Source organism: Mus caroli, chromosome 1 (genome assembly GCF_900094665.2).
Source record: "Mus caroli chromosome 1, CAROLI_EIJ_v1.1, whole genome shotgun sequence".
Classification (NCBI taxonomy): Eukaryota; Metazoa; Chordata; class Mammalia; order Rodentia; family Muridae; genus Mus; species Mus caroli.
In genome coordinates, this window is record NC_034570.1 from 158,514,606 (window position 1) to 158,538,514 (window position 23,909).

General features: G+C 42.9%; 1 protein-coding gene across 5 annotated transcripts in view; it reads right to left on the minus strand.

The window, feature by feature from the left end:
• Pbx1 (PBX homeobox 1) overlaps positions 1 to 23,909 on the minus strand; it is a 314,273-nt gene that overhangs the window by 59,523 nt on the left and 230,841 nt on the right. For 2 of the 5 annotated variants that reach the window (XM_029480163.1, XM_029480161.1), the window contains exons 5-8: positions 16,962 to 17,097; positions 12,544 to 12,703; positions 6,246 to 6,358; positions 4,841 to 4,930 (exon numbers count right to left, since the gene is read on the minus strand). In XM_029480163.1, coding sequence (XP_029336023.1) covers positions 4,841 to 4,930; positions 6,246 to 6,358; positions 12,544 to 12,703; positions 16,962 to 17,097 — 499 coding nt within the window. The remainder of the gene's footprint in view (positions 1 to 4,840; positions 4,931 to 6,245; positions 6,359 to 12,543; positions 12,704 to 16,961; positions 17,098 to 23,909) is intronic. The other 3 variants (XM_021158888.2, XM_021158883.2, XM_029480164.1) reach the window with 2 other exon arrangements.

Consider the following 23,909-nt stretch of genomic DNA (forward strand, 5'->3'; position numbering starts at 1 on the left):
TGATTACTCAACCCCCTCACCTCCACCCCAGCCCTCCAACTTCATACATGGCCACCCCATCTTAATACGCGCAACTGAAAGGTCTCTCAGAAGCAGCTAAGAACCATAAAGCCTGGCATGTGGCTGAGTGTTGCTAAATAAACCTTGTGGTATCTAAGTGCTTGTCACATGTTTACTGAACTGGTAGGATATTTCTGTCCTAATGATTTACATTCTATTTATTTACTTAAGCAGTGTTCACTCTTTTCCTTGTCCACCTAACATGAGGGGAAAAAAAAAAGAAGAAAACTCCAACAAAACACCTGCATTACAATTTTTCAAGATAAAAGCCTCATCTCTTCTATTTTTCCATTTCTATAATTATCACAAACCAAAAATTAATGTTTTTCCCCCTGATGACTGGATGTCATTGGCAGGCTGCCTCTCCAGAGATAATAACAAACACTCACACGTTCACTAAAACCTTTAAGTAAGCAAAATCTACAGGCGGATTGACATTCCAGGCTGGCTGCAGCAAATCCACTCCCTTAACTCACATTTCAAAACAATTTAAAATAAATAATCTCACCCTACAGGGTAACGGTTCTGTTTTTACAAATCTCTAACTCCAAAGGGAGGGATTTCTTGGAGTCAGACTTCTTCCTTCTGCACATTTGAACTCGAGATACAATCTGGGGAGATGGAGAGAGGGGAGGAGATGGGGCGCAAGAAAGTTGATGTGGTGCCCCTTTAGCTAAGGAAATCAACTGTCAGACTGTAGGGATTCTACAGTGTGAATTCTGAAAGAGACTCTCAGGGCAGTTTGTTGTGATCCGAGATTATAACTTTCATCCTTTTGGGTTGCTTCCATTTTCTTCCAATCAGAGTGTGCAGGCTCTAGCTCCACATCGAGTGAGGAGAGTGTGGAGAATCATTAGAGACATGGCCACCCAACAAACAGGTGCTCTCCCGGAGAGTCTCTATATAAGAAAGGGGCTCCGAGGCTATATCTGACAGGACCTACTGAGATGAGGCTCAGCAATGTCCCACACAGGAATGGCGTAGGGAAGGTAGTGTGGGAATGAAGGGATGCCCATGTGGGCAACAGAGAGAAGGGGTTAGAGGGACAACTGAGGCCACTGAGAAGCACTGTCTTCAGGGGCACCAGGCATTCACATGGAGCACGGACATAGGAGGGGAGGATTAAAGATGTAACCAATTAAAGGTCACTGGATTTGGAAGCCAGAGTTTAAGGACGGGTAGGCTGGGCCAACAGATATGCAAACTCTTGTATGTGGCCTCAGAGTTCGGGCTGCTTAGGCAGGGAATCAAGACTGCTAATGATTTCCCAGCAAAGAATGGCACTGGAAGGCTTCTGTGGGGATTTGCAAGAGAGGAGATGAACAGAAGACAGCAGCAGCGGGAGCCTGGTGCAGAGCCCTAGTTAATGAATGACTTCCAGAATCAGGATGGTAGCAGGGGCGACGGGAAGAAGGACTCTCGTAGTTAGGCCTTCTTCAAGAATGTCTGACTGGCAGAGAAATGAAATAATCTCTCTGCGCTACTTAGAATCTCTCTATGTGTATCAAGAATTGTCTGTGGTCATATGAAAACACAAAGTGTTTGAAGAAGTGACATTTACCATTCATGGTGGGTAACAGGGGGTCTTGAGGTCTTGTATAACTCTGAGTCCATTTCAAATCCATGTCTTTGCATCAGAACAGTGCCCTATCCTACCATCAATGAGAAATACTCCCTGGGAAAACTGTTCATAAAGAGGAGAACAAAGATCAAACTAGAAAGTTAACACCTGAAGCACTTCTCACATATTCATGTGAAATAACATACGCTGAGCCCATCCTTTTTCTACTTGTCTCCTCATTTCCCCCAAAGCATGCCTGGGATTACTGAGACAGGCCGTCATCTCTCTAGCACCCCATCATAGGACCCTACCTCCAGAACTTTATAATCCCATTGCTCTGAGCTCAGCTCAAGGTCCACACTTTACACGACTTAAAAATAGACAGCAGCTGGATCAGACATCAGTGCTGTGGAAACCCAGCCAGGATGCGGCTGCGTCGTGCCCAGAAAATGTCCTCCATCAAATGAGAGGCTACCCAGATCCCAGCTGGGAGTTCCATGGCTGCTTTGGGTGTAGGGATTGTTTATTTTTGCTTTTTGGCTCAGATCTTTCATTCCTGTCCCTGTCTCCTCTTGAGTCTCCTCCCTTTTCTCTTTCTCTATCTTGGCAGTTAGAAACCTACTCTGTATATGCCTAGGCCTTAGCTTCTAATACCACCATCTAAAAATACATCTTGCCACAACATGCTTCATCTCCTGTAGGTGGCCCATTTAAAAATTGACACCGAATTAACGTATCATATGACCACTGTCCTTTGATGCACTCAGCCTGAATATTAAAGACTCAGAAATAAAGTTATTACAATTTACAGGAAAAAAAAAATAAATATACACGAGTGGCTCAAATGGTGTTTCTAGTCTTTTTTTGGGGGGGGGGTGGGTTGCTAAGGTTATGTAATCAGACATAATTGTCTGCACATGTTTGTTACACTATCTCAGAAATGATTTCCAGCCCACCAGATGCAGAAGGGTCAATAGTGGAAGACTCCTCTCGCCCCCATCAAGCACTGCTTACTATAGTACTGCAGTTAGGGATTAAAAATATGCCAAGTAAGAAACTGTCAGACCCACTTTGTACTGACTCATAAGGACTTCCTTCAGGTTTTTTTTTCCCCCAGACATCTGTATTTTTGTTCCCACTTCTTATACATTCTTCATGTTCTTCTCTTTCATTTAATGCACAAAATCCTTTCTGGAGAAGTCTAGTATCTCAGAAACGCTCAGCCATACACAGATGCAAGTGCACTTACATCTCTAGCCAGCCAGCTTCTTCCTTCACTCGGACTTGTTGAGAGGGCCTTGTGCTCTCCTAAGCAGGGTGCCCAGCATGCCAACACTAATACAATAATAACAATGATGACTGTGATCATAGGCACAGTATGGAGAGAATCCCCTCTCTGGACCTTTCTAGAAAAATGGCATGACTGTTGTAAGTATGTTCAACAAGACAGGCTGACCTTGCCTTCCTTCGCAAAGACAGAACGGTAGTTAAGATATGAACTCAGGCGTGATTCTGCCTGAAAATAGGAGAGAGAGAATTCTTAACTGTAAGTAGCAATAGATGTCACCCCCCAAAACTCCTACCTAGTGACTGACTTACTTTTACCATGTCCTTACCAAGGTACTAGCCAAGCCATGTATGAGGCTCTCTAATGACGTGAAACCTTCAGATTTAGAGTGGGACCAGAAGACCACTTCTCTGATGCTTCTACTCAGTGAACAATTCCTGTCCTATTCAGACTGTTCCTGATGAAGCAGATTCCTCTCTGTGAGGGCCACATCAAAACTGTTACGTATCACCTACTCTTTCTCTTTTATGGGATAAGAATTCTTCTTTATGTGTGTGTGCAGTTTGTGTATGGTGTGGGATGTGCATGTTGGTATGTACACAAGTGTCTGTGTCTGGAGAGGCCAAAGGTTAAAGTCTGGTACCTTCCTCCATTGCTTTGCCCTTCGTTTCTTACGACTAAGTCTCTCACACTGGCTAAAGAGCTCTAGGGGCCTCCTCCCTGACTCTGCTTCCCCAAGGGATGGGTTTACGGATGTGTGGCTGGATGACGTTTTTACATGGGCACTATGGATACAACCTTAGATGTTCGTGCCCATATAGCAGGCACTTTCCTGATGGAGCCATGAGTCCTACCTTCCTCATTTCTAAAATAATTATTCTTCACCTGATGAGATAGTTGTTCTTCTCTTGAGTCCTTCCAGATCTGTCATAATTGGGTAGGACAAGACTCAATGTGGAGTCGAAGGGGCCACCTCCCACATCCTTGCAGACATTGTGCTTTAATTAGAATAGATTGAGGTCTCATTATTAAATCATGACTATATTGCCTTCCTTCTACTCCCTAACTTATTTTAACAATACCAACAGCAACAAACAATAGCATGGCTCTCCATGAACCAAACGAAGCTCCGCTTTCTTCAGCCATGCCAAGCCGGTCATCCTACCGGAGTCTCCTATGACCCCTAAAAGCCTGGAAAACACCCCTGAACTAAAGAACAACCTCCTTTTCCAGGCTTCCCTCATGTCCCAGCTTGCTGTCATCGCCACTGAGATAGCAGACGGCTGATCTGAGAAATCAAGTTGGATTGCTGTCCCGAATCTACACTTGGTTCTCCTTGTGTCTGTCTGATCGATTTCACTCTATGCGACATAGCTTGTCGCTATGAATTTTCATGCTAGTCAGGAGCCGCCAGCGCACCCAAGAACAAGTGGAAGATGGTCTGCACCCCCTCCCTGTCCCTTCAACATACTAGGCCTTGGTGTCAATTTTTTAAAATCATCTATTGGCAGATTGGGAGAGGGGTGTTTTATTCTTATGGTCATAGACCTGGATGCAATGGATTTGGGCCACTGGTTTTCTTCTCCAGGTGCCCTGGTCCCAGCCTGTGGTGACATTTCCTACCACTGTTGTACTAGGTGTCACCTGTTTAGCAGCTCCTCTCAGCTGAATGCATGTGGCCGCAGGTGCCATGCAAACACTGATTGCGTGTGACAGCCCTAGACGCCAGCTGCCTGCATGAAGCCTGCCCAATCGCTACGTTCTTTCTTGGGGAGGATGCTGCCGATGGCATGACCGATAAAGAAACAAGAAACTAGGTGACTGTAAAGCTAAGACAAGTCCTACTAAGTGGCATTCTGGGCCCTGTGGCTTTGAAATAATTGACAGTGATAGAATAGAAACAAAGGGTTGGGGGAACCTTGTTTGCTTACACTGATGCCCTGCGGACTGTACATCTGACTGGCTGCGAGTCCGTCACTGTATCCTCCTGTCTGGCTGATAACATGGCGAAGGGTATCCACCTAGACAGAGGAACAACAACAGAAAGGCAATTAGTCAGAGAGAGAAAGGCACACAGCACATCATCTTCTTACAGGCTACGGATAGGATATGCCACACAGTGAAGCAATCATTTTGAAGATGCTCTTCCTGGGGGAAAGTCCTAAGCACGAGGCTGGGACTCCCCTGGATGCCAAATCCATTGTCACTTATGAGTTTAGTTAAAAGTAATAAAAGACACTTGAAACTGAGACAGATTGTACAATGCTGTGTGAGGGGACAGGGAGATGTGGAGCTATAGGGAATGGAGGGAAGAGGACAGAAGCGTCTCCTTCCCCACTTTTCTTCCCTATAGATTATCTCATGCAACTTGAGTCAAGGTATTTTTTTACTCTTGGACAGCCATGTCATAGAGAGAGGGAACTGGGATAAAGATCCAAGTTTTTTTGTTTTTTGTTTTTTAAATCAGTATTTTGATGATGGTAAGTCATTTAGTCACATGACCAGAGCCTGCCTGTATCACCTCAAATTTGATTCTAGGCAGTGCTTCCTATACAAGGGGCTGAGTCACCAGCCAGCTGTCTATTCCAGGCATGTAATGTTTTCTGTTCCATGTGTCAGATAGGTAGATGTGACTCCTATCTTCCCAAGTCATTGTGACCCAGAGCATATGACTTCAATCTCTCAGACCATGCTTCATGCTGAGATAGCAGGATGGCTTCCTGAGGTATCTGTCTTGAAGGTAGATGGTTACACTAAGAAGCACAGAGGTTTGGCACATGATTTGATTTTTGGCTCCATTTATGGTTTTATCATCAGAAACTCGAGTCCATTGACCTCAAGGATGACTAAGTGTATGTGTTAAGTCAAGATGGCTTCGGTAATTTTAAAGCTTAAGATGAAAGCAGGGGGGACTAATGCATCTGCCTGACCCTCGATGACTTCTTGATGTTAGCAAATCCTGAAGATGGGACATCAACAGATGAGAGGGAAACGTGGAAGAGATAATGGGCTGAAATTCCTTTTCCTCTGATGAATAACGGAGACTCCAGTTCCCCCCATCTCACAGGCCTCCTTCACCTCATTCTGTATTTGTTCCTTTCCTACCTTCCTCGTGTAGCTGACAAGCCAGAGCCGAAGCATGGGCACCATCCCCTATGATAATGGTTGTCTTTGTTCTGTTTCAGTTTACTCTGATTTGGTTTGACTACTCCCTGTCTGCCTTTCCCTTCCTTTCTTTTTCCTTCTCTCTGTCCAGACAGGAGCAGGATGCTGAGAAAACTGAAGGCTCGTACACTCTACTGAATCCACCTGGTGGCATATTGGCTGGGTCCCTACCTGTGATTGCACGTTGGCTCCAACCTGGGCCCCTTGGTAAGAATCCCCATTGAGTGACTGCACGCTCATGAACAAATCTCCAGAGTTTGACATGTTAAAAGAACTGGAAGAACCTGGAAAGGAAAGAGTGAGGCACCTGAATCACAGAAAGGAAAAGGATCAACCCTGCAACCAACAGCCAAGAGGAGAACGACATGCAAAGCAACCCCCCAAATCAAATGTAAGACAAAAACAGCATCCACAGAGCCTGGTTAGTAGCATGAAGAACAGAGCAAGCAAGAAGGTGCACACTGTTGCTGTTACATGAAGTGATCCCTCGTTCCAAGTTGTCATGAAGACTGCTTTTGGCTAATGATTTTAAGCTGAAAGTGGGGAAGCTGTATTCTAGTGCCATCTACTTAGGAGTTTTCCTTCATGCCTCTAATAGTCTAGGGTTGACCATGAGGCCAAAAGGATGAAGAATATGGTCACCGATACTGGTTGGCCAATGATATTTCTGCTACCACCATAGAGCATCTGGGTACCTTTTCTGGATTCTAAATATGCTTTGCTGAATTCATCTTGCACATTGGGGGCATCACACAGGAGGAGAGTACATAGAGGCAACGACTCCTGCGGTGTATAGATACTCTCCATTTCTAGAAACAAGGTAAACTTTGCTATGTGGCAATAGCTCAGGAAACCTCAAAGACTGCAGGATTATGTGAGAATAGCCCAGTCTTCCTACCAGTTGCCAGAGCACAGAAAGACGAAGCAGAACCCTGGCCCAGAATTTTCAAGCATGCATGAAGTGCCTCTAGGAATTTTTAAAATTAGCCTCCAGAAGGAGAGTTTAACATGGGCTTTCACCTGCCAGAGATGGAAGTTCCATCTGGTTGGCCTTAGATCCATCTACACAGGCTCCCATGGGATGAACCTAGCCCAAGCTTACCCTGAATACCAGGGCTTATGAAACTAATTAGAGCTCTGAAATCGGCGGGCAGCTCAGCGCATAGGAAAGAAAGCTCGGCGTGCAAGGTTTGGTTAAAAACATGACGTTAGCCTGGTAAAGGAGAGACCTCAGGGACCCAGGTCAGTTGCACTCTGTGACTTCTAACCCTGTGATCTTTCTTGCTCTGAGTTTCTTCTGACAGCCACCACCAACAGAGAGTCACCCAGCCTCCTGTTTGATGCTTTCTATCTCTTCTCCCAAGACAGGGATCTGAGCTCCACAAGAGAACTGTCTATCTGCAGCCAGGAAAAGGAGAAGACCTTTTCTTTTCACCCAGAGAACAGCCACTTAATAGGCAGTGTATTCTCCACCCTGCCGTGGAACTTGATATACAACTGTCTACTGTGTCATCACATGTCAACGGCAGGAGCCATTTAGAGGAACCAGGTGTTTATAATCTTGGCAACAACCCCAAGTTAAGAACTGTCTCCATTTTCCTGTGTTCTGGGGAGTTTGCATCCTCATGCAAAAAGCTCTGTAACTATATTTCTATATATGCTGCTGCTCCCTCTAGCCCACTTCTCATTCCTGCTTTTCCATGCAAAGGAAGTGCTATCTTTATGGGTTGAGGGGGGACTGAAATATCTACTAACAGACTGTAACTTGTCTGGCACGTATTTTTCTATATAATTTATCTGGAAGGAATTGGAAATGTTCAATCTTAGCAAAAACAGGCATAAGATTTCATCATGTGCAGTTTAGACTTTGGTCTGAACTTCCTTCCATTATTAAGGCACTTTGTTTTGGAAACGCCCCCCCTCCTCCCAACTATGGAAGAAACAGCATGAATTGTAGCTCCCATTCTTGCACTTGTATAGTCAACCTAGACTTCGATATATGAGTTGTAGTCCCCTCGGATCATGTCTGTAGTCACAGGCGCAAAGCCTAAACAATAAAGCCAATGCAATATCTGCATCTTGTTCTGTGGGCATCAGAACCAAGAACCTACACAATAGCTGTTCTCATATTATCAGACTTCCTAAGCTCCTTGACCCCAAAGTGCTGAGTCTGAAGCCTGGGTACTTTATTTCTCGCCCATTCTCAGATAGCATGTACTAGTCACACATATTGTATGCCTGGCTGAGGGTCTATTGGTAATCATTACCCAAACTGTGCCACAGTAGAAATTCCCAAAGAGCTACCCTGATGCCAAGGATCATGGCATCCATGGAAGCATGCAGATGTGGAGCGTGCCATCTACAAGATGTACACTGCAATTGACACAGATGATTTAAAAAAATATATGTGCAAAGATAAATTGTAAATATGTCTGACTGTGTAATATACACAGGGATAAATATGCGCATACAAATGCACTTCGTGTACAAATGCATTTGTATCAGAGCAGTAATTGCAGAAATAGTCCCCCGCGCTCTTGGCTGTGCTGTTTCAGCATTCCATGGTCTCTGTGCAGCCATGTCGTGGCTTCTGACTGTCTGCTGAGAATCTTGACGAAGTGATGGTGTGGATGGAAGAGAGCAGGTGCTCCTAGTACCACAATAAAGTCTATACAAGCATCAAGGTGTGTTTGTGTGCGGGCGGGGGCGGGGGGGGGCACTCCTTTGCCCAGCATTGAAAGTTGGAAAGAATGGAGAGCCTTTCAAGCAGGGTATACATCCCAGACAGAAAGTGAATGTGTTTTCTTAGAAGTGGTAGAATCCCCAATGAACAGCTGTATATTAGCTGACTTGCTGAGACCACCCAGTCACTTTATCTGCAGGGTGCTGGGGAGTAACCAGCATACATCAAGATGTGCCTGGCAGTTGAAAGGTTCTGAATTTGGCTAAGGAATGAAGGCAAGTGCCACCCAGATACTTGGGGTGTGTACGGAGTGACATCTGCACTCAATTAGAGCAAGAAGAAGTAATGGATCACCCAGGAATCTAATGCATTTGCTTGGGCAAATACTGTGACTTGGAAATGTGTTAACATGCATTTTCATAAGGCAAGTTCCCGAAGATAGTCTTTTCATTTCAAATGGTCTTTAGGAGTCTAAACTACTCCCGAAAAACAATACAAAACAAATAACACCCAAATATGCAATAAACCCCAATTAACTTAATAATAAAATGTAATAATATCTAAACAGAAAGCATGACTTCCCAGTCTTGGCAGGCTTGACACTTTCAGCTAGATAGTCTCTGCGTAGGGAGCAACTTATGACTGGTGGGATGGTTACAAGGATCTCCATTTCTATCTATTCATGTCAGTAACACCATTGAAGCCGACGACAATGAAAACCATCTCCAAGCTATTCCTGAATGCCTGCTGGGGTGCATACTTACCCCTAGTTGAGAACTAATGACTCAACAAAGATAGGGTATGTGTTTGTCTTAAGAAACTCAAAGTATTTGAAAGCATGAGCTCATGGATTCTCACTGGATATATAGGTTTTATGAGAAGCTACTGGGCAAATATTGCTTTAATTTCTCTAGTCTAAAAAGCCAAGTTTCCCATGGGTGAGGTGACCAGCCTGACTCAGCCAGACTTCCATGTCATCTGGGGATACAGAAGAGGGCAGATCGTATTAGATATGAACGTAATCATGTTTCACTCTTGCTTCCAAGCGTCTGCCTCGTTTTGAGTCCTCAACTCATGCTTCTAGAGTCTTTTTGTTTAAACATGAGAAATCGAGAGCTCATTATTTGGAGTCTCCCAGTGAGCTATAGCCAATGTTTTTTTTTTACAATTTTGTAGTTCAGTTCTCTCATTTCTCACACCCCCAACTTCATTCTTTTTATCCTTCCTCATTACTGCATCAGCTTTGTCTGCCTCTGCTAGAAGACACAATAAATGATGCTGAAAATCTCTCCATACTTAGAAAGCCCTAGCACCTAGTCCTAGGTGATTTTTATGAAGTGGGGTCATGTGAATGGAAGGGAGGGAAGTCTACTGAAAAAGGAGAGCTGCTTAGGTATGGGTTGCTAATCACTCAAGTGCTATTCACTGCACAAAAGCCAGGGGAGGGGAGAGGGCTTATTTGTAGTGTTGCCTTTCCTGCAGTGGAAATGAGCATGTCAAGTAAGCAAAGATTCTGGGAGAATTTCCATTTTCATATTGAAAATATAAAACTGTCATGGGTGCCAGAATTCTGGACTTCAAAATCTACCCCAAATACCTTTTCATATATTAACCTTTTATTTACAATCTCTTTCCATTACCACTTCTCCTTTGAAATTACTGAGGAGATGGCACACAATGTAATAAACACTCTATGTAAAAGTTTGAGCACTTATCCTCAAATCTGCACCGTGATTTAGGCTGTTAAAAGCTGAAGAAAATACAGAAAAGCCCATTTATAACTTTTTCCCGTTAAGACATTTATCTTTTAAAATTCCATGCTATTGCACATCGACAATAGTGTTTTCTTTGCTCTCCGTATTAGAAAGGGAACATTTCAAAGGGTTCCCCTGCAAATTATTTCCAATAACTTAGGCACAACTGGAAGGCTTAGCTCAAGTTTTCCATAATAATGTACTTTGTGCTCAGAATAGTTATATGAAGTTTAAGCTACCAGAAAATTCCTTAGAAAACTGTAATCAGACTGACATTCCGTAAGAGCCAACACAATTCTTAAACACAGAGTGGGGATTAAAATGCTTACTTTTCTCTTTTTAAGGGCTTTAGGAAAGAAAAATAGTTATGGATTTAGTAATGAAGGGAGCCCACAGGGCCCTTCTAAGGACTAGTCATAAATCATGCTAAGCCATCTGTGATGCAGATATAGCTGGGACAGGGAAAAAGTCATTTTGATATCTGTTTTGCATTATGATAACCTCTGCAGGACTGTTGAGTGCATTTTTGCTAATATTGACAGAATTATACTTCTTCCAAAGAGATAAGTGAGAATGTCTGCCTAGCACCGCAGTTCACCTTGTGATGCTGTGTTTGAAATCTTCAATAATCAACCAGCTAGGGAAAGAGGAACTGTGGTTATTGGACCTGTTAGCCTGGACCTTTTATCAATCATACCACAATGAGGAAGAGCAACAATGGCCAACAACAACAACAACAGAACCTTCAAAAGCATTCTCTTCAGGGCATCCTGACCTTAATAGCTGAGAAACATAAAACTGGATCAAATTAAATAGTGTCTTATGATGCCAAATGTTTAAAGCCAAGGGCTCTCCTCATGCCTGATTCCAATTAAACAAAAGAAGGTCATGGTAGTATAGCCCCCATTGGAGACCCCAAAGATAACAAATTAATGCATGGAGCAGCTCACAGAAGAAAAGTGTGTGGTGCCCTAAGGTATCCAGTTACAAAGGCAGCATACGGCACAAAGAAGCCCCATCATAAACAACCAGACTGTGAGGTCGACATCATCATATATACTCGATAGAAACCTCAGACATCAGATATGCAACCACATTATGAATCAATATATTTGGATTTGCTAGTATATTATTGGTATCACTGGACTTAGAAGGACACTCCACATTCCAAATAAATGTGTTTTGTCTGTTATAGAGTAGGATGACTTCTGATACTAAACATATTAAATAAGGAAACTTTTGTTTCCCCTTTCTCCCCTCCAGAAGTATGCACATGTTTTCTGCAGCAAACACCCATAGAGGTTATACTCCATATATTACTGACTTTTTATTGGCACCATGGAGGTTCAGAAGTAACAGAACAGGGCATTTCTAAAAATGTACTTCTATGCCAGCTTATAGTCTGAATTTAATGTACAATGCATGTTCATGGAAATAAATCTTAGACCCAGGGCATATGATTGAGGTTCCAGTATGAACACTAGAATCAGAAAAGTTTGGCTTAATAGCTTGTAATTTTTCCTGATAGTTTACATAAGGAAAACCAATCAAAGAAAACGATAAAGAATAATATCTCTAATCAGCTTCTAGGATATATTGTAGCCTGGCCCTGGAGATTGGAATTTGCCAATGAGACCTTTGCTAGAAGAATATTCCTGCCCAGGAGGCACGCCAGCACATGACCCAGACACGATGGGGACAGCAAGATAAACAAGGATGAAAACATCATAGGAAAATCCAAAGGAACTGCCTACATGTTAAATTTGATCAGTGATTTTAGAGGTCTCATTAAATCCAAACAATGTACCTCCATTTTAAGTTAAACATATACATTGCAGACAGCCCCACCTTAAAAAGCACACTGTCCTTTGGATATGAAAAGATAAAAAACCCAAATTGTCACTGACAACAAATAATAATTGCACTATAAATCGATGAGTCAAAACGCATAAGCATCAAAACAAAATCTCAAAGTAGGGAAAACAAATACACAAATGGAAAATAATTCCCCCAAATCAAAGAGGAAACTAACCCGCTGAGTTGGGAGTAGAGGGCGAGTTAGCTTGGCTTCCATGGGCTGACACATTGGTGGCTGTGACAGCCGTTTTGGCAGCATAAATATTGGCTTCCTCTTGAAATTTACCTATGTTCTTCTTGTACCGGATTCGCTTATTTCCAAACCAGTTTGATACCTAGAGCAGCAGGAGAGAAGAAGGGAGAATTAGCTCTTCAGCTATCAGAAGACGTTATGGAGAAACAGAAGGGTCCCCGAAGGGATGGAGAGATGGGGCAGGATAATGTGATCTCACCCTTGAGGAAGCAAAAGTGAGAGTTTAAAGAGGACCAACTACCTACTATGGGCTCGCTAAAATTCCACAAGACCACTGTGAATACAATGCCCCCGTGCAAGACTTGCTCACCAATGCTAGGATTCCCGATTTAGAACAAGTATTTTAAATCTTTAAATAAATCTACATTTATTTATGACATTTAAATAAATGTATTAGGAGAAATGCTTGTTCTTATTTATTTATTTATTTATTTATTTATTTATTTATTTATTTATTTATTTAGAGAAAGGGTTTCTCAGTGTAGACCTGGCTGTCCTGGAACTCACTAAGTAGACCAGGCTGGCCTTGAAGTCAGAAATTCGCCTGCCTCTGCCTCCCAAGTGCTGGGATTAAAGGCTGGCGCCACCACTGCCCACTGCCCACTGTTCTTTTTAAAGCAATGCTAACACTGACACTATGCAATCAAAATGCACAGACCTTTAAAATGTCCACATAACTCTCTAACAACATATGGATGCTTCCATGAATTCATTAATTCAAAATTTTAGAAGTTAAATGACCTTAATATGGACTTTTGAGTCTTAACTGTATTGTGCTGTACAAAGCTTGATCTTATGTATGAAAAAAAAAAAAAAGACCAAACAACTGACTCATACAGCTAATTATTACTTTGAATTCCTGCTTTTAAATGTTCAAAGCCAATGAACACGATAAACCTAATTTACTTTCTTTTGTTAATTTATTTCCTTCCTGTGGCTCACAGCAGCTGTCTTGGCTCCAGTTGGTACTTCTTCTTCGTTTATACAAAGACTCTTACCAGAAAGGAGTCAGGACATACATTGACATTTACCCCCGGAGTCTTGCCTTGGGGAGGAATGTCTAATAGCGCCCTATGTTCTAGCAGTGATTCTGGACAACACTGTTGTGGCTTTTATTTAGTTACACAACAACCTATGAAAACAGAAACGGGAAGAACAAATTGACCCCACATATAACACACCTCACTTATAACTCCCACTCTATCCTCCATCAACAATGGCAGATAAAGAAAATGTAAGGTTACAAAAAAAAAAACACTACACTTAGTTTTGAATGCATTCAAAAAAGCTGAAACTTCAAAGGCTTCGCTATCCTTCAAAGGCCTATGTGGCTGACGCAATAGCAGAAATGCCAAGCCTTTGTTACAAAAATCAAACTGTACCAGTGCAATATTAGTAAACAAGAGAGAACAAAATTCAATAATAAACTGCTTTATTTGTTGCAAATGCAGAGAAACAGAGTTAAGCTGGGGGAGGAGGTGCGCCTCTGAGCGCGGGTCAGGACGACGCCACTTCTAACTGCACTTTGAAATTCAAATTTCTCTTGATCCAAGTTTCACCGTGCATAGGAATCAATCATAATTATCACTGGTTATTGATTTATATGTGCAACAGGGAGGCAGGGAAAAAGTAGGTACATGTTTCAAAAGTAACTGGAAAAAAAGACAGAAAAGATGCAGGTAATTTAGGGGACCCTTCCAGGAGGAAAGGGAATGACCCAGGCTGTATGTGGACAAACAAGAAAGGAAGATGCGGTGGGGGAGGGACTGCAGGAAGGATTTCCTGTTTAAATGAGAAGAGACCTGATTTCGATGTTCGATAGGTCAGGGCATTTCCTATAGTGTCTACATAGCAGTATCTTCTACCTCAGATAATACGTAGAGTTCACATTTCATTAATTAATACTCAACTGTCATAGACTAAAGGCCTAATATGTGACGGGCTCTAGGGATGCATTACGGATGAGGTAGCATGAGTCAGACAACGTAGAAAGAATAATAGGTTTTTCTGGGGACTGTTTGATTTCCATCTCAAACATGTTATGTTTCAAGAGCCTATGGGCAGAGCCGCGGCAAAATCCAGTGGGAAGTAAGATACATGAGTTAGTGTTCCGGGACAGAAGCCCCATCTGGATCTTCAAATGGAGTTACATTTGTAGCTGTGAGTGTGTAGAACGGTGCTTTTCCGAGTTAAGCATTCACAGATGGCTTGTGAGAGCTGATTCCAGAACCTGCTTGCAAAGATTTAGATACAGAGCCGGTATAAGACTCAAGAGTCCATATTTCTCATAGGTCACAGGTGACGTGCTGCTGGTATTACTGATGCTGCTTTCTGAGGACCACACTCAGAGCAGCACTCATAGGGATGCAGGGCTCTTTGGGGAGCATGGGGGAGAAGACAGTTATCAGAGGCATTTCAGATGGATTCAGGTATATGAGACTATTTTTGTTGGGGGTCACGGGAGAAACCAATAGCTTTTTAGCACATGTCAAAAAAAATTTGTGACTGAAAAAAAAAAAAAGGTGAGCAAGGTTCACTGGCTGGAGCATGGACTGATGAAAGCTAAGGAAAGAAAAAACAGTTGGAAGGTGGAGGGTGGAAGGGAGAGGGAGAGGGAGAGAGGGGACTTCAAAGGACTGAATGGGGCTGTCCCAGGGGAAGAGAGGAAATGCAATAGCAGCACCAAGAAATAGAGGATGGCTGACGGCTCCCATGAGGTGAATATTAAAAAGGGTGGCTAGTGAACTTCTACCACATGAGGAAACTTAAGAAAAATAGTATACATCACTAAATTTGAGAAACATAGACAGCTTTAACATGTATCTTCCAACCAGCCATGCTTGGTAAATGGTGTAATAAAGACTCTCCAAAAGTCAGAGTCCTCTAGAATCCCACATTGACCCGTGCCAAAAAACAAGCCCCCAGCCTATTAGTCTATGAATAGCATCACGCTGTTTCTCAGCAGATTTTGCCTCACAACGTGGAGCAGCTTAGCCTACCTGTTGTGATTGTTACTGTGATGGTGGTGGTGATGGGGTGTGTGTTGGGGGTGGGGGGAGGCAAGAATTGCATGGCCTTGGAATAGACAGGAGACAGATGAAAGGAGACACAGCACATAAATAATTCTTTTGATGAACAAAGTATTCAGCACTTGGCTTTCCACCATGAAGGAGGTAGAGGTTGCTAGAGCTAATGCCAATATCGTTAGCTACAACCTGACTCCAGAAGGCTTCTTCCTCATTTCTAGATAAATTTAAAATCTGGAATTATGGACTTTGGATTGAGTCCATGGAGTAGTTTAGAGGACTCTACCATGGGAATTTACTGAGGTGTGTGGTTCCCGATGTAAACTCACTGGTCAGATCCACCACCAGGAGCAAGGAACATCATGTCTTCCCGTTATATAGACAAGAAATCTAAACCTAGACTAAAATGGGAACAGTTCTAGAAAAACAGGAGACTGGACTAGTTGAGTCTGAAGACTGAGGTTCTGCTTTCTTTAAGTGATGCGACTGGAAATGACCTTCAGCCAGATCACAGAAGCCACTGAAGGCCTATATGCATGCTGCCTTACCTAAGTGGGTGTTTCCAATGACAGTCACTACTGTTAAGGAAGTCTACTTCTCAAAGCTAGGGGAGTATATAATTTTTCTTATACTTTTTTTCTAGACTGAAGTAGGGGCTCAATACTGCTTCCTTTTACTGCTTCTTTTTATTATTATTATTATTATTATTATTATTATTATTATTATTATTATTATGCTCATGTTAAGAGATTCCATGTGTATACAACTATTGCATCATGCATCTTTCCACGTCAGTGGAGACCTGTTATAGTTAATGCATTCTGGAGGAAGGGACACTCAGTGCCATTCCACTGGAACCAGTGGCATTCTCAATTCCTTCTCCAAATCAGTTATTCCTTGTAGAGTCAGAACACTAAGAGAAAGCATTGACATCCTTTTCATTCAAGAAGTCTGGGTCACCAACTCTTATTAAAGTTCCTGGTTTGGGAGAAAAAAAATTGCTATGGAATTAGAAGGAATCAACACGGAATGTACGGGTATTATATAATAAACACTTCCATCCAGGCGGAGCCTGTCTCTCTTTGCACACTGTATTCTAATTTTTCTCTTCCTTTGATTGTTTCCCTTGGTTGGGCTTTTAAACTCACCTGAAAACTGTCTCACAAGCACTAAGAGCTTGCCTTCCTCTTTCAAGGCTCCCCCTGGTGGATCTTACAAGGCCCAAAGGCCCAAGAAAAACCCTCAAGACCCCCCCCCACCCCCCCAGGCTACATCAGGCAAGGCTACAAGCTGGCTCTTCAAGGGGTTTCTCACCTGGGAGACTGTGATGCCGCACTTCTTGGCTAACTCCTCTTTGGCTTCCTCACTGGGGTAAGGGTTGCTGAGATGGGAATAGAAATATTCATTCAGAATTTCTGTGGCTTGCTTGTTGAAATTCCGTCTCTTCCGCCTTCAGAACAAGAAAGGGAGAGGGATGAGGAAGAAGGTCAAATTAGGCAAACCGAGAGCAGGCTGGCTTCTAGAAGAAGAAAACAGCTTTGAACAAAGGCTGAGTTCAAGTTAATCTGCAAAAGGGCCAAATGCCCAAACTTCTAAGCACATTTGTTCTGTAGTTCGCATGAAGTGGAGAAGAGAATCAAATACAACTGTACATTCAGGTCACCTTGGGTTTAAATCCTAGACCAGCTAGATACCTACTGGGTGGTGACTGAATGTCACCTAAGCATCAGTTTCTTCAACTGAATGTATAGAGTTCCAAGGTAGTATGCAAGGACCATGTACAAGAAGGACTCGGTAGAGCATTTAGCACCAGACAAAAGCCAAACTCAGTGGCTGCATTCCAGGCCCTTCCTACATGAGCATGAAGGAGTCGTTCATTCCACCTGTGACGTAGCTGGAGCTATTCTTATCCACACATCATTTTTTTGTTAGTTTGTTTGTTTGCTTGTTTTGTTTTTCAAGACAGGTTTCTCTGTGTACCCCTGGCTGTCCTGGAACTCAGTCTGTAGACCAGGCTGGCCTCAAACTCAGAAATCCACCTGCCTCTGCCTCCAAAGTGTTAGGATTAAGGCATGCACCATCACTATCACCACCTCCACTGCCACTGTTACCACAGCCTGGCCCTATTCTAAGATTAAATACTGTGTTCTAAGTCAGGTATGCTATGGAGATAGTTCAGGTCTGCCTGGCATCTAACCCAGCTTCTTGCTTCTATACAAACTGTGTCCGGGCAGTGACACAGAGATTCTGTTAAGCCCTGAATTAAAACTAAGTTATCATTTTCTCTCTATTCTATCCCCATGCAAATGCATCCAACATTTTAAAAAGTCATCTGGGCAAGAGGTCAGGAAACTGACTGGAATTAACCCCTGACTGCCTGGCCTCCCTTGAACAGACAGAGAAAGGTTATTTTGCAGCAGGAGAAGCCACTAAATGGTAAAACAAAGGCTCACAGAATTCTTCCTCATACACAGGTTGCCAAAAAGAAGACCATTTTTTCTCTTCATAAAAGCATTTTTCTGCCTTTAAAAATCACAGGGGTGCTAATTGAACAAATCTCAAGTGAGAATTACTTTATTGCTTCCTCAATGCTAAGGCCTGTGGGTGGTGGGAAGGTCTCAAAGAGGACTCTGGGCTCTGTGTAGGCCTGGTTTCCTTCCTTGAAGTGGGGGAAGCCTTCCTTTTTAAATTCTCTCTAATAGCACATTTACCTGCCTTGCTTTTTGTCCAAGTTATTCCTCAAGGAAAAGAATTCCAGAACATCTCTGGTTATATCAGGATAAAACTTCCAAATTTAGCCAACAGAAAGCACCGGTGGCCTTGCTAGACTGGAAATTTAGCTAATATTGTATTTTCAGGGTCCCTCTTGCATTAATTAACACAATAAAGTACCTGATTTTACCGGATGAACACCATCTGCCCATAGGTATCAAGCACATCTGTCTGGGCTACGGCAAGCTCGAGTCACTCTCCCAAACCATGCGGAGTTTCTGGGTCATCCAGCATCGGAAATTGGACAGATTGGATTTAAAAGCCCAGAGAAAAAAGAGAGGCTTGTGTGGAAAGTTCTTGCTTAATGGAAATTCAAGGGAGATAGCCTAGTGGTCAACGCACCCTCTGGGTTTGCCTTCAAAGAACCTTTTGCTGGTTTTCCTACAGATAGTTGTTTTGGGTCTGGGGAACTGGACCAGGAACCGCCTCTGTCTCTGGGAGAACCCCCAGTCCTTCAGCCCATTATCTGCAATTAGCATTACAGAGTATTTTTTGGGAGTCTTCCAATTGAGCTCAAAGGAAACCTCTCTGGAATGAGCTAGTGGTGTGGGGAGGGTGCAGACAGCTGTTGCTGGCTCTCTTGGCGTCCAGGATATGATCTACCCTAGGTGGTCTCATCTACTCCAACGGACTCGCTTATCACTTCGCTCAGTAGCTGTCTTAATCTGTCTCTGAAATCCCATGGTCAGGACTTTTCAGAAATGTAGTGAAAATAACTTGTGTCTGAGGGTTAAGGCTGAGCGATGAGACAACTGGACAACTGCCTTCCTTGCTTTACCATTCCTGACTTGTAGATTAATGTTTGTGATCGCCAGCCAATTAGAGCAGTGATCACTGTGTGGTGTGTGTGTGTGTGTGTACAATTTGTATAGTGTGTAGGCAGGCTGTTTGCATGTCTGTGCACCATGTATATGCACTGCTAGAAGGTGTCAGGCCTGCTACAGACAGTTATAAGTGTAGAAGTGGTGCTGAGGCCCAGTCCTATAGAAGAGCACCAAGTTTTTAAAATTGCTTTGCTATTTCTCCCCACCAGGATCTTGGCTTTTGATGTAAGAAAGCATGGATGCTCATGGACTATTACCGCATTTTAAAGACAGAAGCCTGTCTGATTTGGGCCTATGGGAGACTTCATTTTTTTCCCTTTTCTAAAAGAGTCATGATAATGATAGGCACAGATCCCCTCTTGCTGTTTACTTACCCTCCTCTGACCATGGCCTCAAAGCAAAGTCCACACAGTGCTAACCTGTCCCTTTGTTCCACTCCCGATGTCACTGCTACCTTTGAATGGTTTTAGATGAGCCACTATGTTTCACAGTACTGCTGACTAATGGTGTCAAGTGGTGTTTCTGTGATGAGGGAATGTCCCATGTTTGTGTTAGCCAATAGAGTAGCCATAGTGACTTGAGGCTACCACGTAGCTGAAATGTGGCTAGTGGAGTGAACAAACTACTTCTTAAAACATATTAGCATTCTAACGACATGCACCTTTAGACTGATGTTTCCAGAAGCCACGCTCAAGCAACCATCATGGAAGAGAGCCCAATTTAGAACAACCCAGAAACACCAGATGACTATAGAACCCACTGATTTTTTTTTCCATAAGATAGTAGCCATGTTTCCCTTCAAACAAGAAACATTTCCAGTGAGTATTCTATAAGGTGCAGACAGTCTTTCCTCCACTGGCTGTGCTGGCCCAGTCTGAGGGACAGAGAGGTCAGCAGTGGTTCACTTCAGACTCTTCCAGTTTAGAACATCCTCATTAGAATCACTATAGAAACCTTCTTAAACCAACATAACCGCTACTCCTACCACTAAGCTATAAAATGGATAATATATGCTTACATATAAACATATTATAAAGTTATATAAGTTGTATTTCTATATTAAAGATATTAATATTTAAATGTGTTAAATATAATATACACAATGGGTGGCCTAGGAATTACTATGAGCACTATAGTGGGATTACAGAATGAGCATTATGTGTCAGACACTATGTTTGTTTTTCAAATTAACCTTACACGTTCTTATGTAAGGAGCCATTCCCATTTTATAGATACAAAAACTGAGTCTTTCGGAGAATAAACCACTTGTCTCCGATCACAGGGACCACTGATGCCTCAGTGAGAATTTGAATCCAGTGGCATTCCAGTGTTTGTGTACTATTTTCTCACAACCATTCCCTAAACACCTCTCTGAGAGTTCTGCTCCTTAAAAGTAGGGATTTAAAATCCCCCCTGGTACAGCTAAGGTGCCTATTGGGTCCATCCTCCTCCTGATCTCTCCAGTTCTATACACATTGTTAGACCATTGTGTCTAGCAACAACATATGTTCTTGTTAACCAAAGATCCTGGTGGCCCCCAGGTTCCTCTATCTCTTCATTTTCTCTACCACAGTGTCTGCCACAGCTGACACACGTCTGCAGCTAAAAAGAGAACTCCTTTAAGGGCAGGGCCCATGGCTCACTCATATTTGGAAATCTTGTGTCTAACACATAGCAAGCGCTTGGTTAGGCAATGCTGCTAAAGGCGAACGAGGATGGTCTGCACTGCTTGTAAGATGTCTTCAGCTTCCGGGATCGCTTTCCATTTGACAGAGTTTGTAGGTGAATGTTCTAAAATATAACATGCAGTTCTATGCTGATCTGTATGGGTGTGCCCATGAGATCATGAGCTATGGACCCATATCTATATATTATATTTGCTATTCTAGTAGCTAAAACACCATTTGGCTGATACCAGGAGACTAATTAGATTTATAGCTAATTCAGAATATAGGGTCAGTCTCCCTGTACCATATTGATCTCTTTTCCTTTGCTTTGGTCCTGTTCTTTGGTGATTCAGAGCACCGGCCAAGAGTACACCTATAAGCTTCCGTATTACTATTGCAAACTCCAATGCTGGACTCCAAGAAAATCCTATAAGCTTTTGCTTCAAAACCACTAGATGCTTAAATTATTTTTCTTCCCTTTATTTGCTTTAAGAAGGCACAATTTGTAATGCCGAATAAACTAACCATAATGGACAGCACACAGTATAAGGTGATAAAAGGGTGAATGAAATTTTAAGTTCAGTGTTGCCACATCCTTACAAAGGTACAAAGAAATGCTGGAACCCGAGTTGGAGAAACCCAGGCCAAGAGCTCAGCTTAAAAGTATGAGGACCGGGATTCTAAGGTCCCTGACCCTGGCATATATGATACCTTCTCTCTCTCAAGACTGAGATGGTGGCCACAATGGGGTTTCACCTTGCAATTAGGTTAAAGTTTGAATCAGAGAAGTTTCTCTTGCAGGCCACTAGAAAGCAAGCAAGCAGTCTGATTATGAAATGCTTCTAGAGAGGGCTTGCCTCCACAAACCAAAGCTCTGTAAGTCTAGCAGGGAACAAGAGGGCTTATTGCACCTAAAGTTCAGATGTAGTCCCTGACCCTTGATAGCTTGGCTGAAGCTTTTGCTGGGGACCCAGCAGAGCTATCCTGAAACTGAAGCTGACGAAACTGCAAGGGTATAAACTCGAATGGTCTTAAGCTGCTACATTTGTGCTAATCTGCCACAGAGCAATTGAAAGCTGCTACAAGGCATGTCCCTTCACTAAGGAGTGTAACAGTCCCTTCTACACACCTATTAGATCACAAAGACTAATCCCATTACTAAATCAAGTCCTCTTTGTATTTAGTTTATCTTCCATGAAATCTTTTCTGATGAGGCCCTGCCCATCAGATGCACGGTGCAGGGTTGGGGGAAGGGGTGTACAGGATGGGATATGAATATCCACAGTGAATGCAGAATCTCTCTCTCCCCAGGGTTGGCCTAGCTCTCTTGTCCGCTTACTTTGTTAAGTTCACTAAGCACGACATTTGGGCAAGCTGTTATTTGTGAGCCAGGCTTTGCTCTACCCTGGGCGGGCATTTCAGCTGGTGTTCTGCTGGCAAGTCTAGCCATACAAAAAAAGGAGACAGTCAATGACAAGAGGCTGGCTGCTTCTAAGGTTCTAGTGTGGTGATCTGAAGGTTTCTTACCTAAGTAGGAAAGAGAGCCTGCCTTAGAGTGACCTAGAATCACCTAGACAGAGGCCAGAGGAAGGAACGAATGTGAACAAAACATATCTAGTGGTATCTTTTTAGAATTGGACCTTCAGCCAGGTGCAGTGGGATTGATGCTAAGAGAAACCCATAAACACAATGGTCCTCTTCTGTTCATTTCTCCAGTTTCTCTCTTGAGAAACAACAACAAAACAAAACCAACCAACCAAAACCACCAACCAACTGAACAACTACCACCACAAGAAAAAGTCTAGACCTGACATTTCTTTTCGTCCCCCCCCCCCCCCCCACTAACCCATCAAGGATCTGCCAGTGTAAAACGCAACTCCAGCATCTTAATTAAGGGAGTTACCATGGGGATGTAAGCAACACATGCTGTACAGTGGCGGCTGCAGCCTAGAGGAAGGACCAAGATAGAAGCCACCAGTCGCTCACATTGTGTAGAATGGCTGCCTTAAAGAAACCAGGCTGGCTGTAGGCCACCGGGCAAGAGAGACAGAGTCCTGCTGAAGGACCGATTTTTACCAATACCCATATACCTTCACCCAGATGGGCAAGCTGTCTCACTTTCATTTAAGATTTTATTTGTATTTTTCATTATATGTATACACTTGGGGCATATGGCTATGGTGCCTGTCTACCTGTGGAGGTCAGGGAAGAGCTTCAGTTCCCCTGAAGTTCCAGGCAGTTGCAAGCTGCTCCCTATGTTCTTACTGGGAACTGAACTCAGGTTCTCTGCCAAGACAGTTTGTGATCTTAATTGCTGAGCCATCTCTTCTGTCTTATCCCCCTTTTAACCTTCCTTTGACTACAGGATTCTTTTGGCCTCCAGGTGTATCTTGCTGTCTGGCATTCTCATTTTGTATCTCATGCAACCCAAAAACATGCTGAAGAAAGGGAGGTAGGAGAAGATGCTGGGGAGTTTTAAATAGGTCCACCGACCACTAAAGACTATCACTGTGAAGAGAAAGAGAAGATGCCAGTGGAACTGAATGATGCATGACATCAGAGAGGAAAGCAATCCTGGACGAGCCATGAATCTTTCAGTCTAATCCAAAAGGAACAAAACTATATACGCCATGAAATGGTATACAGACCATGACATTCTAACATTTGATAATAAAAGCTTTAGGCAGAGAATATTTTCCAGAGTTGTGCAGATGACTAATTCAAGATGAATTGGGGATTACAAGGCATACCTAAACTATGAGACATATTTGTAGATCGGTTATCAAAATCTACTTCTACAGTAAAGGCAAACTCTGGTTAGTACTATCTCAGAGGCTGGAGAAGAGAAGAAGCCACAGGTTCTAATCCACTGGCCCACAGAGTAGAAAAATTAAGAATTGGTTCTTCGTCTTTTGCTTTAAATTCTCCTTTTTTTTTTTTTTTTTTTTTTTTTTGGTTTTTCGAGACAGGGTTTCTCTGTGTAGCCCTGGCTGTCCTGG